This window comes from Ambystoma mexicanum, chromosome 6q, assembly GCF_040938575.1.
Source record: "Ambystoma mexicanum isolate Mex_15411 chromosome 6q, UKY_AmexF1_1, whole genome shotgun sequence".
Lineage (NCBI taxonomy): Eukaryota > Metazoa > Chordata > Amphibia > Caudata > Ambystomatidae > Ambystoma > Ambystoma mexicanum.
Genome location: NC_090937.1, coordinates 631,609,109 through 631,630,258, shown reverse-complemented (window position 1 = coordinate 631,630,258; position 21,150 = coordinate 631,609,109). Strand labels below are relative to the sequence as shown.

The following is a 21,150-nucleotide window of genomic DNA, read 5'->3' as shown; positions in this document are numbered from 1 at the left end:
GTTCAGTCTATAATTGTTCCAAAATCTTTTGTGCACATTTGCCACCAAACTTTGCAAACACATTCAAATCTGAGTCTTAAATTTATTTGCAAACCTTTGTGCAGATTTGTGAAACAGCAACACATTTATAAGCATTTCAAATAATTTGGGACACCCCACTACTTTTGTTCCCTCTTGGCAAACAGCACCAAACCTCGTAGAACCATTCTAGGTCACGTCTAGAATGATATCACAACATTTCATACAGTTTCATTGAGTGGCGCCAAAGGTATATGCCATCCAAAAATTGCTTTTCACCAACCCTGTAATACAAAAATATGTATGGATCTCCCAAACATCTAAGATGTTCACGCAAATCACAGGGCTGTCCCTGAACTGTTTGCAGACATCAGAGATGAAAAAACACCTGTTGCTGTTCACAAAAACTCTGCCCCAGCTGAAATTCCAGCCCCATTTTCCCTACAGGCATCATGTGCCCAAAGGAAACATAAGTTTCTGTTTCTAGAGGCATGACTTTAAGTTTATTTTTCCTGAGATGGTGTCAGGTTTCTATTCAGAATACTCAAGCAGTGACCATGAAGGAATTCTATCTGGCCCTGTTCTCCGAGATAAGCAACAGGATGACTGTTAGCCCTGAGAGAAGAAAAATATATGAACACTGCCAGGGTGAATTATGTACATAGCCAATCAAGAATACAACTTTATTTTTATCAAGGACGTATTTGTCAACTATAAATATCTGGATTATTTGTCATGTTCCCAATCTGTTATTTATGCAAAGCAACTAGTAACCCTCATTGGTGCTATTCGTTGCCCTCCCCTTCTCAAAGGTGTATTATAAAAGAGTACAATAGAAACGTACAAGACTGTATAGTTTGGAATGATAAACTTCCCTGTTGGTTAAAAAAAAAAGATTCTATATGACATGGTAATAAAAATCAACACAAAAAAACTCAATAAAACTAAATTAGATCAATGTGCCATATCTTAGATGTTGGGTGTCCTGACCCACGTTTGAGCTATCATGCTACAACATTTGGTGCTGTGGGCTTAGAAAATCCAAGATGGCCAAAAAGCCCACATGTGCGTCAAAATCCAGGAGAACCACGCAGTTTGTGCACACTAAAATGGTTGCCTAACTTGCCACCCACCAGTGCGAGCAGGATGGGCCGGGGTGCCATGAGTGAAATGTGTGCCAAAGGAAAAACTGCACTTTAAAATCACCTTTTGTTTCCAGCTCAAAATGCCTATTTCAAACATTGCAACATATCCAAAAATCTCACTGAACACCAGCAGACATCTGGCAGAATGAAGTATGTGTGCATACAAAATCTGGGAAGTTGAAGAGCCCCAAAACAATGTTCATAACAAGACTGGCTGAGCTCTGCAGGTCTGCAGCAGCCTAACTGAAACTGGATTTAAAACTACCAAAAATCGAAAATGTTTAAATTAACTGAGTGACCTACTTTTGAGTGTCACATAGTTTGTCACTGTTGAAATGTCATAGTTTAGAACTTAGAATCAGCATTCTAGCTGCATATGTAAAAATTGTCTTGACTTAAACTGGGGAACAAAAAGTGACATTTTACCTGAAACCTGGCTTAAGGAAACTGGAATTCTGCCAGACAGCTACCCCCGACAAGAGTGGGGGCTTGCCCAACAAATGCATTCCCAGGCCTGGCTGCATTCTGTTGCTCCTGCCAAAAGGAGGTCACACACTCTCTGATTGAATTACCAGGGGATTGCAAGAAACTAAAGAAAGGGCCCAGGCAGATGGTTTATTGGGGTGGTCGTAAATGGCTTCCTTTTGAACAAAGCCCTGCCTTGACTCAGGCAGATGGTTTATTGGGGGGACCGTAAAATAGCTTCCTCTTGGCAGAAGCTGGGAGGGGCAGGGTCTCTGAGCTTGGCAGAAACTGGATAAACTGGTTTCTACACCATGTGACCTAAAAAGACACACCCCTGTTGGTCAGAATATGATTCTAAGAAAGATATATAACTTACAATGCGGACTTGTCAAAATTATTTAAATGATACCATAATTCTTGTGATTTTTCTGTGCACGTTTTAAGACGCGTTGGGAATTTGTGTGATGTTCTGGGGCAAAACCCTGCTATTTATTGACACCACATACTCTGTGTTTAAGCTAGTGACCTGGAAAGTTACTGAGATATGTGTGGGAGGGGGGTGTACATGTGTATAAATCTGGAGAAAAATCTGATGTTGCAAAACCCACTAAAAAGCACAAAATGTTGCCATTTCTGAATGCACGCCCCCAGGAAGAGCAGTGTTTGAACAGAGTATACCTCATGTGATATGTGATGGGTGCATGTAATTTTAAACAAATGTGTACCTGTGCAAATATGTATTTGGGTCAAATATAGATTTGTGTGCAATTTGACAGGGGAGTATCCTTTCTGCAGACCATAAAACAGCATCACCATGACACACATTTCCTTCCCCCAATCCAAGCAGTGCGGAAAGCTAGACCAATGACCAGTTGAGAGGGGGGCCGGCTTAGTGATGCTGCACACACACCCACTTTCAAAAGACATAAAAAGAGCCACTGGAAGCTAGAGAGGACATTTAAATCCAGTTGCTGCAACGCGCTCTGCCGGACCACACAACATCCAGAAGATACCAGATCCAACACTTAGACTTTAAAACTCCAAAGAACTTGATTCAGAACTCAAAGCAAGGGCCTAAACCCACAAACTGAGAACTCTTCTCAGCAGGCCTCAGCATCCAGCAAACCTAACAGCGGTAGCAGCATCCAGGAGCCGTGCAGATCAGCGCTGTGTCCAGAGAAAGCTGTGCAGAAAGATCCAGAAGCAGTGCTGTACCCAGAGAAAGCAGAGCAGTATCCAGAACCAGAGGCCAGAGATCCAGAGTGACCCACACCGCTGTGAGCAGAACCAGAGAGCTGACCCAGATCACTGTGAAGTGCCGAGACCAGAACCGGAGTCCAGTCCAAAACCTGACCAGATCCGTGGCGAGGCCTATTTCAAAAATATATTGTGAGTACCTAGCAGAACTGTGCAGAACCGATCTCTTAGTTAAAATAATCTAATCCAAACTATTTTAATCTAACCAGAACTGCCTCCTAGAAACTGTCGCTTGTCAATTCTGCAGCCGCATAGCTGTCACCTGTCATTTTTAAAAGCTGTCACCTGTCAATTTGAGTTACTTTAAATTCGAAAAACGACCTTTACAAAATCGTTTATATCTTTGGAACCGTTTGGGATAGAAACGTGGTTTAACTTTCCTCTGAAAGCTTAGAATCTTAGCTGTTCAACGAACCTAGAACCGACTTGCTACTCCTTATACTTTTGCCGTAATCGCGATTCACGCATTCGCGAATTTTGCTGCGATTTGCGATTTGGTTAAAAATCCAGCCACATGTGAAAACAGCAGCTTCCTTGCTTTCCTTTGCCAAAAATTTGTTTAACCTGCTAGTTACTCCTAGAGCATTGCTAAAGTGAGCCTGCACTCATCCCTAGTATCTCTCACTCACCCTGCACCTCCTAAAGGGAATTAAAAGCATTTTCAGCATATTTCTCACTTCATTGTCACCATATTCAAAGCATTTTGCCTGTGTTTCAAAACTCCTATCTGTTGTATAAGCTGCTGGGGGGGAATTGAACTGAATTCTATTTGATTGCATTCCTAAGAACTGTGTGCTCTCCTCTTCATCTCCTTACATTGCATAAAGGGGGGGGGGGGGGTGAATTGTCCAAGAAAGTGATTACATTGTCTTTTGCTGAAATCCTATCAAGTTATTTTTTGTACTGCATTTTCATTCCACATTGCATCTATTTGAAACCATAAAAGTATTGTTGCTATCTTATCCATCCTATACCCACTCATCATTGATTATAAAGAAGTGTGCTAGTGCCAGACTATCCATTATTGATAACTGCTCAGATTAAGTGTGATATTCAGTTATTAATTTATTATAAAGTGTGATATATATATATTGTTTACATTCTCAAATAAACCTTTTAAACTTGCAAAACAGAACTACTTCTTGGCTCAGTGGGGTCAGGGGGATTCTAAGAGAGGGGTGTTATATAGGGGTAGTCATCCAGAACTCATGAACTGGACATAAAGATATATCAATAAGGGTTTCCATTCAGTATCCCAGACTAGGCATTGACTTAGCTGTAGTGTTGAATTGAATCCTCTTACATACATCAGAAATGTATTCATATTTCTTTTCACAAGTTTAGTAATGCACTTTGTTCAATAAGGCAAGTATTTTTATGACTACAGTAAATATCTGAAATGATAATTACAAATTAAAATTGTATTTATTGTTTTAAAACAAGGCAGTTTACAAAGTTAATTCAATGAGATGATTGTTTAATAGCTTCTGTTGTGAAAATATACAATATCCTGTCCCTGAAAATGTCTTTCCCTCTTGGAAAGGTTGGGCTTTCATTTCCAGCACTACCAGTACATCACTGTATATACAGCGCCCATCCGGTCAACCTTAGTAATGCTCAAACATTACTCTTTTTCCTAGCTTTTCATTTCAAGAAGTATCTGAATGCTATTTTCTTGTCAGGGTGCCCAAACCTTTGCCTCTCACAGCATTCTTCAGCATTGCAAAGTAACCACTTTGCTCAAAACATGCTTAGGATAATCTAATACGATTCCACATAGGTCTGGTGAGTGCACCCGACCATTGCACTAACAATTACGTATAATGGTATGCAGAGCCTGATGCAGGGGATTTAACCTTTAATTAACCTATTTGTTTTAATTAAAACACACATTGTTCTCATTGCCTAATAGGTGTGCCAGCTACTACCGTACACAGTTGTTTTAGTGTTCTCTTTAATGAGCATGCATTAGCAACTAGACATGTTTTATGAAAACACAATTGCTATTAGTTCAAGTCATTACATTTTAAATATTCTAGTCTTTAATTGTTAACTTTCCTTGTCACTTACATAGAGCGTTTCCTGTATAAGTACCATTTAGACCCCATTCTAACGATTTCCTATCCCCTAAAGGGGCACTGGGAGGGATGGTTGTTGCTATGACGACGTTAGGGTAATCATGAACTGGAGGTGCTGCTTCATCACAAGTTCATATGAAGGGTACACCACACACTTCTACTAGACAAACCAAGGTTTATCTGTCTTCCCAAACTAAACAGTTCCACTAATGTCTGAAAAACTGCTAGACTATAGCAGAGTTCCCAAAATGATTCTGTAATTCTGCATCACATGAAAGCTGAGCGACCCTAGGGGTCTTCTAAATATGTATCTTCAAGAGCCCTGTCAGAGAGCTAAACGCCTAAAGAGCCACCTCACCAAAGGACTTTGTTTAAGGAGTTGGTACAGTGGCCAAAGGAAGTCAGAACACAGATTATCACGGTCTCCCTCCAAGCTCCTCTGAGAAAGTTCTTCCAGGGTCAACAGGATATGGATCTATCCAAGAGGACTAAGCCACATGATTTCAAAGTTATTTTCACACATCATGGTTTTTAAAATGTGCATGGATGTGTGTATGTGACTTAACATCTCAGATTTGCACAAAGGGTTGTCCCTGATTTTTCCCCTGTGATACTGCCACCTTTGTGTACACATACATTTCCATGGTTAATACATTAAACACCACTTTTAATTTAATACATAGATTCTATTGTGAAGATTCCAAGGATGCAGCAAAAGGTTTACATATCTCAGAGCACTACAGATGAAATGCCCAACCTGAGGATGCCTTTGGGGAATGGCTGGAGAAACCTATACGTTGCTTCCCTTTAATGCAGGAACATTGGTATTTACAAAGTAGATTTGGTGGGGAAGGACATAGCTGAGGAATTTGCACAGGGAATGCACCAAGAAGAACCTAACACCATTAGCAAGATGGTAACCAGTGCAGTACACGATACTGGTATTAGATAAGGTTGCCAGAAAGATAATGCATTCATTCTGTGCTGTATAGCACACAGCATGGGCATCTGTTTGCTTTGCATTATGCAATGATTCACTACACCTATTACACAAACCTTTGAATTAGCTTTTTGTTGGCTCCAGAGATTTCTGTATGGGAAGGAAAAGGTGCATGTGCCCTGGGACCCTACCTTTGGAGGAGCCATCAAGTGGCTGCCTAATGCAGGAAGGTCTATGCCCATTTTTAAGATAACACATCAGGATATTTTATAGTGCACTGATGAGGTTCTAAGCCTACTGCCCGGCTGTTGTTGGCAAGCACATTCCATTCAGATCAATTAATCCTGTAATGCTTCCTATGTTTACTGTGTTGGTTAACGTTTGTGAATTCACTATAGTATAACTCCTGCGGCATTGGTGCCCTTTTGTGTCACTGTGTTGATTACATAAAGTAGCCAAAGTTGAAATGAATATTCATACATTTGAGTGCCACTTTGGCTGAGAAGATAGCTCAGTGTTTTCAGCACTTGATGCAGAGATCTGTGCTCATGAGCCAGAGCACAGTACAACATTCTGGCAGGGTTGACTCTTCCTTTCCAATTTCCGAGGTTGCCTATATTGTGTGTGCATATACTTTGATGACAGTAACCTCTACTATCTACTACTACTGCCACAACACGTACCCATGACAGATCATGTTAGCAATACAAGCAAGCATTACGTGTTAGTAGAGGTGATGAGATTGCCACGGTTCGGGCTGTAATCAAAGGGTTGCAGCTCATCCTATGGCTTTGCCGCAGTGATCCTGGGCACATCGTAGCTCACTGTATTGTACTGTGTGGCGTTCTGTCAATCTTTTTGCCTTCTCAAATTCTGGAGGACTAGTTTGGCCATTGCCAGCTCTTTCTTTTTATAGGCTATTTGAGTAGTAGTGGTCTTAGACAGAAAAGAGCCGACCAAACGAAGAGGCATTGAGGCAAGCTTATTTTCAGGTTTGCTCATTTGACGTTAAAAACGGTCTGAATTTATTTTTATACAATTTCAAATGTTCTTGTGCAGAACATGAATACTAATCCACAAGTGTGTGTGCTTGGTGCACTGAAGCTTTCAAATGCAATATGATTTTGTAGGCTCACGTCGATTAATGTTCTGGTCTGTGTATACTTCCCTAGGAAGGGAACATTAAGATAAAATAATATTCCCTTTACATAACATGCTTCTATATATGCATGTTGCTAACTTTGTCATGTTGTGTTTTGTCATTTGTGTACTGTACAAGGAAGGCCTACAAAATATGGCATTATTTTAGTTCATTAATGACAACCATTCAAAACATTTGCACCAAGTGTTATGACAAGAATTGGAAAACAATGTGGTAAGTGCAGAAATTGCACACCGAGATCAGACCCCAGCTTCATCCCTTAACGAAAGTATGTGATCCTGGGCATCTCTTTTAAACTCTCAAAATGTCCACTTCCTAAATATTTCCAAATGCTGAGCCCCTAAGAGTGGTTTAGTTCTCATGGTACTCTTCAGAAAAACTTCACTCACGGTTTTACTGGGCATAGTGTTGCTTCATACATAACAGTGACCAATGATACACAACACAACACAACACAATGTGATGCTTTGCTCCCTAACTGAACTGCAATGGCATTTGAAGATCATGGTCTTCTTCTAATATCAGTCCATATCTGCTTACATCCACCTTCCTCATAGGTTCTAATCGGTCTGTACCATCTATGCAAGGATATGTGTACCCTTCTCATTACTTTCAATCTGTCTCTTGCATTCATTCTTGAGCTGCTGATCTGAGCTCTGCGTCTCTTCTGGGGTATGTGTTCCTTTCTCATAAAGCTACTGACCTGGGTCCTGCATCTCTTCTGCATTATGGTAACCTTCCTCGTTGGCAACCTTCCTCGTTCATTCTTTTAAAAAAAAAAAAGGTTGTGTACCCAGGTATCCTGGTTGTTATCAGCTAATGTTGCTCTTGAAATGTATTGTTCTGATTCCAGGGAGGATGAAGAGGGTACGGGGACTTTAGGGCAGGACCCATGCTTATTATGTGGCCAGAGATTCTGGATGCTTTAATGTCTTTGGTTTTAGGGGAAGGGTTTCTGAAGCTGTCTGTGCATCAGGCTTCAAAAATCCTTAACACTCGCCTGATTGGCTCCCATACATCCCTGTGAGCATAACATACTTGTGATGGACCAGACACTGAGAAATTGGTTTCAAAACCAGAGGGATGTTTTTCTGAATTGCAGTGGTCATTGGCTGATTGTCAAACATGTCTCCTATCCTGAAATAAAACATTGTTTTTTTGTTCATGTTCAGACATTTTATTTGAAAAGTATTCACATTGTTCCCAAGATAGGAAGAAGGCAATATTAAAAAAGAAGGGTGTTGGCAGGAACTCTTAGACTGCAACTGAAAGATGTTACCCACAATTTCAGAAGATGCACCGGGATGCACCTGAAACACGATTTGATATATTAGTTACAAAAGATGGATATACTTAGAAAATGAGGTGAACGCCTCTCATCGCCACACAGTGAATCTCGTAGTCATGGAGACGCTCTGAGTGGTTGCATCTAGATACGTCCAATCACTGGACTTTTACCTGCAGGAAGATGCCCTTATGCGCCAATGCAACTGCGGGGCGAGGACGCCGGTGCTACCAGGCTACCCGCCATCACCATGCACTTCCTGTAATAGCTGCCGGGGCACCTATCACGTGACATTAGCACACCTCCACAAGTGAATGTTTGGAGACCAGGAGGTTGGCCAGGACTAGATTCCAGGCCGAACAGGAACAGATCTGCTCATCCCAACCTGGATCAGATATGAAGGCAATTCAGCCTGTACAGTTACCCAAAGAGACATAGTCACCCCCACATCCTTAGATATAACATTGTTAATAGTGACGGATTCCTTCAGGTATTGAAAGTCATAAATAAAGTACATCATCTGGGAAATGCGAGGATTGTGTGTGTGTTGTGAAATATTATTAGGTACTATTGTGATACTTCACATACCAATGCAATTTGTGGTATCAACATTGTATTTACTTAAAGCGTTCTTTTCAGTGCTGTACCAAATGCTGAGTTTAAGTGGACACATGATTTATCTGAAGAACTTGATGTTCTGCTTCTTTTTTGGAATTCATGATTGCGCGTAAATGAAGCCACGCCTATATCACACGACGCCTGAGGGACCAGCAGTGGCTTGTTTCTCAAGCCCAGGGGAACTGTCCATTGCCCCTTCCGGTATGCACTCTCCGATCGAGGGACTGTGCCGTTTGGGTAGACTGTGGAAATGCTCAGTGGCAGTTGGCATAGCAATGCCAGCACTCTGAGACAAAGACCGGTTGGGTCTTATGATAGTATTAGTATCTTGTGCAGAACATGAATACTAATCCACAAGTGTGTGTGCTTGGTGCACTGAAGCTTTCAAATGCAATATGATTTTGTAGGCTCACGTCGATTAATGTTCTGGTCTGTGTATACTTCCCTAGGAAGGGAACATTAAGATAAAATAATATTCCCTTTACATAACATGCTTCTATATATGCATGTTGCTAACTTTGTCATGTTGTGTTTTGTCATTTGTGTACTGTACAAGGAAGGCCTACAAAATATGGCATTATTTTAGTTCATTAATGACAACCATTCAAAACATTTGCACCAAGTGTTATGACAAGAATTGGAAAACAATGTGGTAAGTGCAGAAATTGCACACCGAGATCAGACCCCAGCTTCATCCCTTAACGAAAGTATGTGATCCTGGGCATCTCTTTTAAACTCTCAAAATGTCCACTTCCTAAATATTTCCAAATGCTGAGCCCCTAAGAGTGGTTTAGTTCTCATGGTACTCTTCAGAAAAACTTCACTCACGGTTTTACTGGGCATAGTGTTGCTTCATACATAACAGTGACCAATGATACACAACACAACACAACACAATGTGATGCTTTGCTCCCTAACTGAACTGCAATGGCATTTGAAGATCATGGTCTTCTTCTAATATCAGTCCATATCTGCTTACATCCACCTTCCTCATAGGTTCTAATCGGTCTGTACCATCTATGCAAGGATATGTGTACCCTTCTCATTACTTTCAATCTGTCTCTTGCATTCATTCTTGAGCTGCTGATCTGAGCTCTGCGTCTCTTCTGGGGTATGTGTTCCTTTCTCATAAAGCTACTGACCTGGGTCCTGCATCTCTTCTGCATTATGGTAACCTTCCTCGTTGGCAACCTTCCTCGTTCATTCTTTTAAAAAAAAAAAAGGTTGTGTACCCAGGTATCCTGGTTGTTATCAGCTAATGTTGCTCTTGAAATGTATTGTTCTGATTCCAGGGAGGATGAAGAGGGTACGGGGACTTTAGGGCAGGACCCATGCTTATTATGTGGCCAGAGATTCTGGATGCTTTAATGTCTTTGGTTTTAGGGGAAGGGTTTCTGAAGCTGTCTGTGCATCAGGCTTCAAAAATCCTTAACACTCGCCTGATTGGCTCCCATACATCCCTGTGAGCATAACATACTTGTGATGGACCAGACACTGAGAAATTGGTTTCAAAACCAGAGGGATGTTTTTCTGAATTGCAGTGGTCATTGGCTGATTGTCAAACATGTCTCCTATCCTGAAATAAAACATTGTTTTTTTGTTCATGTTCAGACATTTTATTTGAAAAGTATTCACATTGTTCCCAAGATAGGAAGAAGGCAATATTAAAAAAGAAGGGTGTTGGCAGGAACTCTTAGACTGCAACTGAAAGATGTTACCCACAATTTCAGAAGATGCACCGGGATGCACCTGAAACACGATTTGATATATTAGTTACAAAAGATGGATATACTTAGAAAATGAGGTGAACGCCTCTCATCGCCACACAGTGAATCTCGTAGTCATGGAGACGCTCTGAGTGGTTGCATCTAGATACGTCCAATCACTGGACTTTTACCTGCAGGAAGATGCCCTTATGCGCCAATGCAACTGCGGGGCGAGGACGCCGGTGCTACCAGGCTACCCGCCATCACCATGCACTTCCTGTAATAGCTGCCGGGGCACCTATCACGTGACATTAGCACACCTCCACAAGTGAATGTTTGGAGACCAGGAGGTTGGCCAGGACTAGATTCCAGGCCGAACAGGAACAGATCTGCTCATCCCAACCTGGATCAGATATGAAGGCAATTCAGCCTGTACAGTTACCCAAAGAGACATAGTCACCCCCACATCCTTAGATATAACATTGTTAATAGTGACGGATTCCTTCAGGTATTGAAAGTCATAAATAAAGTACATCATCTGGGAAATGCGAGGATTGTGTGTGTGTTGTGAAATATTATTAGGTACTATTGTGATACTTCACATACCAATGCAATTTGTGGTATCAACATTGTATTTACTTAAAGCGTTCTTTTCAGTGCTGTACCAAATGCTGAGTTTAAGTGGACACATGATTTATCTGAAGAACTTGATGTTCTGCTTCTTTTTTGGAATTCATGATTGCGCGTAAATGAAGCCACGCCTATATCACACGACGCCTGAGGGACCAGCAGTGGCTTGTTTCTCAAGCCCAGGGGAACTGTCCATTGCCCCTTCCGGTATGCACTCTCCGATCGAGGGACTGTGCCGTTTGGGTAGACTGTGGAAATGCTCAGTGGCAGTTGGCATAGCAATGCCAGCACTCTGAGACAAAGACCGGTTGGGTCTTATGATAGTCCACAGTGTTAATTGAAGACTTGCTCTGAGCCGCACAGGTAGCACTTGGTGTCATTTGCCTTGATGTTGGCCAGCACAGGTAGGCAATGTGCGTTCAATCTCTGATTAACGTAGCGAATGGAAGCAGAGATGCGCAATCAGGGACTGTCCATCACCCTAAGGTTCCTTCCTGTTGATCCTCTGGCCATCCATCTTCCCGCCCGCCTTCCTCGCTGGCTGGTATTGACAGATCTATCCCAGCTAAGCCACTTCCGTCCTGGCGGTCTTCTGTTCCGGTGACACATTATTTCCCCAGGCCCTGTGAGATGCCTACGCTCAGGCGATGGAGAGCAGCTGTTGCAGCCGCCCTCTTTTCCTTCTCCAGAGGACAGCATCTACAAAGTAGCTTACTCTGAAAAAAGCAAGGCACAGAATTATTTCATTGGACTGCCAGAGCATTCTGAACTAAACAATCCATGTGTGCATGGCCTTTCAACAGAGAGGTCTGGGTAATTTACTTCAAATACGATAAATAATACCTGCAACATTTAGAAACAGAAAAAGGAAAGCCATGTTTGTTTGGCTGAAGAGGCTGAGGAGGTGCAGCTCATTCAGCAAAGTGTTCAGTTTGGTTTGCTAGCGGGGGGTGGCTAAGGGGCGAGTAGGACTGGAGTCACAGGGGAAGCTGGAGAATAAATGGGCAAAGCAAAGTGGCATGCACGAGCTGCCAGTGCCTAAGGGTAGCAGATCGGAGTGTGCATGGCATCGAGGTTCAGCGACCATTCAATTGCTGGAGTAATCACGTGCACCTTTGCACTCCCTTATATCCCTGACTCACAGAGGAAGGGGGAAGGTTTAGAAGTTCCCCCCTTTATGGGGTCAGGCTGAGCTCTAGACAAAAAACCTATTGAATGACAACAGGCATTGTATACACAGTTCTTGTTAAGCCTTGATTGCCACAGACAACCACATTCAATGTGTGACATATGTGTTTGTGCTGCTGTTTGCACCATTTCGGCGAGGGTCTCTCTTGCTATTGAAAGATGGTGCTCCATAATAACTTTACAATTGTGGTGATCATGGGATGTCTTTTTTCTTTTGCAGGTGGAAATAACACTTCAGGATATCAATGATAACCCGCCAGTGTTCCCGACAGATCTGCTCGACCTGACGGTGGAGGAGAACATTGGGGATGGATCCAAGATAATGCAGATATCCGCAATGGATGCCGATGAGGTAGGATCGCAGTGCTAGTCAAACAATACTGTCACTTTATTCTTTTACTGCATGCTTATATCTTCCCTAATGCTGGTCTCCAGCAGCTTGTAGGTGCCGGACTGGAGATCAAAACCCATGTTGCCTGCCATTGGGCCTCATGACGATCATGGAGGTAGCGTGCCTGTATGGCAGGAATGGCTACTGCCATGCTCGCTACCGGCACCGACTCCCGCGATTGGGCAATAACCGGCCCATTATGAGATGAATGGGCCGGTAATTGCCCATTCACAGGTGGCGGTATTGCCGGGCTCCCAATCCCCATTGTGCCTTATAGCCAGAATGGGTGTAGGGAGCATGGATGCGCCGGCACTGTTAAAAATGGTGCTGGCGGCATTACGAGTAATGCTTACGGGTACCGCACAGCCTGCTGTGCGTTACCCTCGCTGTCAGGAACCCACGAGCAAAACTCGTAATGGCACCTTCATACCGTCACTGCCACCCTTATTATGAGGCCCATTGTCTTATTCCCATGGCGACTCTGGTGCCTCTGAGCTATCCAATGGGATTAGAACATACAAAGCATAGCTGGTTAATCTATGCTCTGAGTAGTCCTGCCCTCATGCTTCCCTCTTCCCCTGTTGTTTCTTTAAGTCCCACATTAATGCTCTTATCCCTTTTATTTCTACTGCATGATATTGTACCCTATCTGGTGTTGCCTTATCCAGGTCGTTCACTACTTTCATCATTTTTCTCTTCCTGCGTGACTATTCGTCTTACTTCCTCTGCATAATCTACAGCAGGCTAAACAGTGATATACACATCAGAAGTGGGGTGTGTCCATTGTTCTCTTCAGCTACACTAGTGTAGCCCTGGACCCACAGCAGTCTACAAGGTTAGAGAGATAGAACACACATGCTTGTCACGAAAATATACATTACTGCAGGAACCATTAGTGTGCTGGGGCAGCCAGTCCTACATGCCATATCTCCCGTGGCAGGCGGTCTTTTGATGAATTGTTTTTTTTTTTAAACTTTTTTTTTTAAAAGAGCATTGAATAAAACTGAGTGGCTGGGAATAGCTAGAGGCCAACTATGGAGACTTGTGCTGAGCGTATGCAGAGAAATGAGCAGGTCTGGTGATCTGCTTTGATCTTGCTTGAAATTAAAAGAGGAGTGGGAAAATGAGCTGATTCTGATTAGTACACACATCACAAAATATGAATATACTGGATGAAATGCTACAACCATCTAAGGGAGACTCTCTCCGAATATTGTGTAAAGATGTGTGCTTTAGTGACACATGACAGAAGGATGTGCTATTCGTGTCACAGTTCATTCAATGGTGGTCTGATACGCCTCACGCAGATCTGGGCGCACGATTAAAAGCTAGTGTGTTTATAAGATCACCATCAACGAGGAAAACAGTGTCAGATGAGTATTACTACAGTTCAGGTCCCAAAAGGATAGGCCTAGTGGATAGCTCAGGGGCAACGCGGTTCACAATGCAGAGCAGTACAGGTTCAAATTAAGTGCGGTTAATTCATTTAAATGATTTAATCAGGATACGATGGCCACTCACAGATAATATTGTTTAAGGCTGCCAAGTGCGGTGCTCCATTTGCAGGGCTGCACAAATACATCTCGGGGCGACACATGTTATAGGTACATGTGTGCAGACATACAGATTATGTTCCCCACTTGCATATGACTTTTTACAAACGTCTGTAAAAAGCAGTAGACCTTTTTGCTCCACACTTAACACAGGCAAAATAGCAACTGAGCAACAGTTGGAGAATACTGTCCAAACTAGCACCTTGGCAGGGACACCCCCAGTGGTCGCTTCCCAGCATGAACGTTTAGTTTGGAAACATGTTTTTTTGTTCAGTTTGCATTTGAACACATACCTGTTTGCATTTAGAGGAGACTGTGCTACTCTGTACATGAATAAAACAGCAATCAGCATAAAATCCGGAAGCCATATACATGTGAGTACAGCCATACATCACTTGTTAATATTTTCCAGGTCCGTTACATTGCTATTTCCAAAGTTGAGTGGTGAGGTATAAAAACATCCTTATTTAAAACCCACGTGACCCACAACAAAAGCCAAAAAAGACACTGAATGCATGTGTCATAAGAGAGCCACTTACACAATCTGATTTTCGACACACGGTATTCGACAGGTCAGCACCAATACCAGAGATGGCCTGGCTTCCACTATGTTTTTAGCTGTAGCTAATAGGTGGTGTTTAACACCTATCTGTGCGCCCCAACAGTTGCACTGGAGTACAGTAGGATGAGATCTCAGAAGGTTCACATAACGTGTAGGTGTTTGTTGGATCACTTACCCACTGTTGACTGCCTATGGTAATTCTAATCACTATGGCTATACACACCCTCCACCTGCCCCTCATCCCCCAAAACACATCCTCCTGGGGACTGTTCGAGCTAACTCTTCATGCAACAACATCCAAATGTGGGCCTATTGGGTTTGCACGTGTTACTTCAATGCACTCTTCAGGGTGTCAATGGCCTAATTTCAGCTGCAAATGTGCTACTATTGTAATAAAAATGCATTAACGAAGTGTGCCTTCAAACACTTCATTTATATGTATAAAGTGTGTCCTCACATCTGTTCCTTGCACTGATTTCCTGATTTAAAAAAGCATCATTGGGAAGGACAGAAATCATGGCTGCATGTAGGTATTAGATATGGATTTGTGAGACACCCAGGCACTGCTATCATATTCGAAGGTATTCACATAATGTTCTAGCTATTAACTTCTTACGCTGGGCTGTACCATAATAGCAGTGGCTGCTTTTTACATTTATTTCTGTAAGTTGCTTAAAGTTTATGCCAGATGGCCATTGGCCCAGCCGGTGCCTTTCAAATCATGTATGCATGTCCTTTAGGATCTGTTTATAGAATACTGGAAATAAGTGTACATAGGAAAACAGCCTCTGGAAAAACTCTGTTCGTGGATGAGGAAAAATCGGTGAACAGAAGTATTACAGCTTCTACAAATTACTTCGGAGGGTCTTTTTTTTAACAACAGGAGTGCAGACAGCAGATTTCCGGGTATTAGGATATTTCTTTAATAGGATTTGGATGTTATGATTTCTTTCTATTTCACCTAATTTATGACAAGGCGTGTATTTATCCAGTATGATATCAGATGGCACTGCTTTTTTAGTTGGTTTTCATGATGGAAAGAATTAAATAAGTGGTTTAATGGAACAAATAATAAAGAACGTGGTCAACTCAAGTATCTTACATTCTTCCAAATGTTTTTATTAAGCCACACAACTAGAAGCAAATGTGTTGCATGGCCAACTGCGCCAGTGACTACAATGACTCTTGTGGGTGCAAGCTTGAGTCATGCATGTTTGAGGCTGGCAACCTTACACTGGAAACCATTTTATCATTCGCCTAATCTACACGAGGACATTCCAACTCCTGCAGGAGAAGCTTGTTTCTGTTCCCGGTTGCCCTCAACTGTCGGGATGAGAAGTATATTTATATGGTCAAACGTAATCCAAGGACTCCTTCCTCACTGCTGCGACTGCGCACTGCCCTTCCAGCCACCCCACAGCTCACTGCTTTCACCCCTTGTCTAGCCACGTGTACAATCTTCCATGACACAAATAATGGAGCTTGTGTTATATGCAACTCTTAGAGGTTAGGCCATTTCATAGCACTGCAATCCATGACACAAATAATGGAGCTTGTGTTATATGCAACTCTTAGAGGTTAGGCCATTTCATAGCACTGCAATCCATGACACAAATAATGGAGCTTGTGTTATATGCAACTCTTAGAGGTTAGGCCATTTCATAGCACTGCAAATAAGGCGGTAGTATTGCATGCTGTACTAGTATTCACCTCATATGGGAATGAAGAGCCGAGTCTGCCCCCGTGGAACTCAAGCGTGAGGTCTGGGGTGAACACTTTCAGTGTCGCGGTCGGCATGGCGTGTCCCGAATGTTGTCTATGACTACACAGAGCTCCGAAGACACTTTCTCGATGTATAACGAACATCCTCATGGTCTAGAATTGTGACTGGTGAATCACTACAAGTTATACTAGTTGGAATTAAAGACTGGTAGCAGATTAATGTGAACTACAGCACACTGTGTATCCATGACAAGAATAAAATTGACTCCGTGTTTTATACCGTGATTACAAGACACGTTCCAACGGACAAGGTGAATTGCCAGTAACGCTCGAGCTACATGAAGTGAAAACACAAAACTTACTGGTTGAAAAATCTGCCTCCCCGTTCAGGGAAACCTACTGTCTTTGATCCGGTCCATATGCTTAGGCACCTATAAATCGGTTAGGAAAGGGTATGCTGATTGACTAGAAATGTATCCCTTTTTAACACAAAAGTGCATTGAGGCTGCTAATCAACTGACTCAACAACTTTCTGGACTTTTGAGTGCCCGAGAGACCAGTGAATATTTGCCCCATATTGCGTTTGCCTACACCAAAATATGTTTATAGAGAGATAGGTTGTGAAGAAATTGTGTACAATGTTCTTTGAGTTGTTTGATCTTCTACTTACGCCCGTTCTGCACTGGTCGGGAATATGAGTATATCATGTAAAATTTAGTAGCAATAAGTCAGGTCTGTCCCAAAGGCCCAGTGGTATCCTCAGCAGATCTCCACAGCAATATCCTTCTGCACTTGATGAATTGGTGAGTGGATGCAAGGGGTGCTGGAAATTAGCATTGGATCTGGTGATTCAAAACCAGAAATATTGTTATGGATTATTTACAAAATCTGCAAGTGGGAAGCTCCCCGAGAAAAGCCGACCTTCAAATGAGAATGAACTATTATTCCCATGTTTCCCTGGAATTGCGCACGAGAAGTTCAAAATGACAGTTGAAAAGATCTTCAGTGAAGGCATGAATGTTATGTTTGTCGGACCATTGTAATCAAACTCGGGCGGATGATAGCAAAGTGGTCTTACTTAACTGTTCTAAGGTGAGTAGATGAAGACTTCCAGAAATGTAGGCGGGCGTATCCGCTCTTTAGTGAATCCCTTTTCACAATCCATAGGAACATATTATCTTTCATCAGAGACTGCAGGATAATCACGCCTCGGGTCAAGCACAAGAGTCATTGCTATTCAAAATCCACCACATTCAAACAAAGGAAATAGGAAGCAATGACCTCCCATCATGTATGCAACCTTTTACATCAATGTCCATGGGCCTTATTACAGAAGCAGTACGCTGGAGCAAGTACACTCTTGCAAAATATTATCATCACCACAAACCTTGCCTTGTTACAAATTGCACTAAAAAAAAACAAATCACAATGCTTGCATTCCTCGTGCATGTATGGGATTCACAAAGCACACACCTAGCTGTGAATCAACCATTTACTGCACGCAACATACACATCCAGGGGGTAATAAGCCTTAGGGCCTCATTACACGTAAGGCGGTGAGCCATGGCGCTATTAGCACCATGGCTCATGCCGGTAAAATACCGGCACCGCCTTGGCGGAAAGGGGATTTACCGCCCCATTCCAAGGTTGGTGGGGCGGTAAATCCCCCTTCCGCCATTGCCCTTCCCCATTCCCATTTCTGCCCCATAGGGCTCTATAGGAATGGGGAAGGCGCTAATTACGGCACCGCAATTTTGCGGTGCCGTAATTAGCTCCGAGGTCCCTTAGCGGGTTGGTTTTAACGCCTGCAAAAGGCAGGCGTTAAAGCATCAACCCGCTAAGGGACCTCGTAGTAAGGCGGTACTGGTTAACGGTCACCGTTACCATTAACGGTGGCCGTTAACCATTACCGCCTTCCGTGTAATGAGGCCCTTAGTGTCAATAACATGCAAAATTGCATTTAAACTGGTGCAAACTTTCAGAATTGGCACTCGAGGTAGAGTGTCTAATCCACTGGTAGGGAACGTGGGCACAATCCACCTGTGTCCACATGCATTTTCTTGGCCTCCTGGACACCTCCCCTGTGTGTACACCATCATGATGGTTTCCCTGGTGTCATTGACCCTTTGGCACTTGCCCCATCTCTCCCAAAACTGCCCTGAAACTCTGCCAAAACTTGCTGAACGCTCCTGGCTCTTCCTGACCTTCTTCCTGATGGCCACCATGGAAATAGAGAACAGACTTAGACCCTTATTTTTTTCCATTGTGGCCCTCTTTATTTCTGTTCTTTTAAGTCAATGGAGCCTTAAAGAAAATCTGTATTTGACACCAGAGTGAGTCCCTGAGTGCACTTTTAAAAATTGTATTTATTGTGGATACTTATTGAACACACACCTAGCAATCAGAAAGTAACAAAGCAAATTAGAGTGTATTAAGGGAAACTACAGGATGTGGGGAGTTAGAGACAAAGAGTATAACATTGGTGCAGAGACCGAGCGATGCAAGGGGGAGAGGTAACAATCCAAGGAGGCAGGCAACAGTGGGCTCACACTCCTTCCACCCATCGCTACTGTACCCTCTTCTGTGAAAGGGGAATGGGCCATTACCAGGGATGGGGAGGCACAGACGGGCCAGAGTGTCAAGTCTACGGGAAGAGCAGAGATTAGGTCTGTGATGTGCATAGTGATAACCACAGCAATGGGGAGTGGGTCTGGGCTGGTACTATCGCTGGTACCAGCGAGGCTTCTCCATTTACTTGGCTCTGGATGGAGGGCATTTTCCGGCCATGCCCACCCCACCTAGAGTGGCTATTGCTGTAATGAAGCACCTGTTCCTCATTATTCAAACTGATCTGCAGTCCTACATTTCCCGAATGAGAGGGCCTTCCTAGCTTCTTGGTTTGTCTTTGACATGAACTCTTTTATTATGCCTGTTTTGATGCTTTCGTGTTCATTCTGAGTCATCTGAATCAATCGCATGTTTCCTAATTCCTTAATTTAAAGGATGGGATAAAGAGACCTGTGCCATTGATACCATCTACACGCACAACATAAACAGATGGAGACTGGAAGTAGACTCACTCTTTGGGTGATTAAAATCCCATCATGAAACAGAGTACATTCAAGAATGAAAACACAATGGCATGAATACATAGGTATTTTTGATAAGATATACTTTATTAAATCAATTTGCAATCGCGTTAAGTTCAGTAATGGAGAAAAAAATACAGAATTGAAGATCACTCGTCATTATAATTACTTCTAGATTCTATAGATCAAAATGAAAAAAATCCAAAACTTTAAATGAACAGGCAGGAATTCAATCTAACCATTAGAAGGCCAATAAAGCACCCATTGCTTTTAATAATACCAATTAAATAACCAAGCCTTTTGGAGGAATTACAAGGAGTGTAGTGTTATGGGCCACGTGGTAAACAAAATCCGCTCTTAAATGTTCCACTGACTACTGTCTTCAAGGGCACACAAGAGCCACTGCAAAAAAAGATAAATGATTGTATGTCATTTTTGTAACACACAACTTAAAGAATACTGAGAAAAGATAAGATGTGAGATTGCTCACCTGCGGGTCAATCTTTAACTGGGGCCAGAAAAGCAGCCAATTACTAGACAACCCAACAAACATGCCTTAGAAGGGCACCCAGCTGTGATGATGCCAACACGGGTAAACAAATGGAATCCATCTTTAGAAAGTCCAATCGGTAAATGATTGGTAAATTATTGTGTTGTGCATCAGCCCCAAAATGAATCAAATAATGACAGTATTTCATAAAGGTAAACGGTTGAACAAGGGTTCAATCATGGCTACTGTAACAAGTGTTATTTGCCTCCTGACATCATACCCAGAGTCATTTGTTTGCACAAAGTGAGGTTGGCCAGGAGATGTAGGGTCTCTCAACCTGCCACTCTCCTCAGGCTACTCTAATTACACCACCTTCCCATGTCTGCTGACATCAAAGGCCCCCCAATTAATAGCTCCTTAATGTGAGTGTGACTTTGTTATGTAAGGGCTGTCTTCGAAGCACTGGTTACTAGGGTACCTTCTGGTAGGTTTCCTGTCTCTCAGAGGAAGGCAGTGGCATTCATCAGGAGATCAAAGAGGCAGGATCCTGGCCATTGTACCACATGAGAGTTGTGGAGAGAGCCAGGCCAGGCGGCTAGTACACATCAGTCCTGTCATGGTTAAAACCCTGCTGAAGAAGGTGACACAATATGTTATCCAACTGTTGAGGTTGGGTAATTGTCTGATACAAGAAGCTACAATGTCAAAACCACATATGATTTATATGTACACTTTAATGTGTCACCTGGTAGACAATTATTAAGTTTTGAACCAGAGGTACAGAAGATACAAACGCTGTCTCTGCCTTTTGAAAGTTTGTGTTCCAGCAGCTGTCAGGAATGTATGTGACC

At 42.6% G+C, this 21,150-nt stretch overlaps 1 protein-coding gene across 1 annotated transcript in view; it reads left to right on the top strand.

Annotated features, from left to right (window-relative positions):
* The window catches only part of FAT4 (FAT atypical cadherin 4), a 438,908-nt gene that overhangs the window by 222,449 nt on the left and 195,309 nt on the right, over positions 1 to 21,150 (top strand). The window contains exon 2 of the mRNA XM_069631121.1: positions 12,713 to 12,844. Coding sequence (XP_069487222.1) covers positions 12,713 to 12,844 — 132 coding nt within the window. The remainder of the gene's footprint in view (positions 1 to 12,712; positions 12,845 to 21,150) is intronic.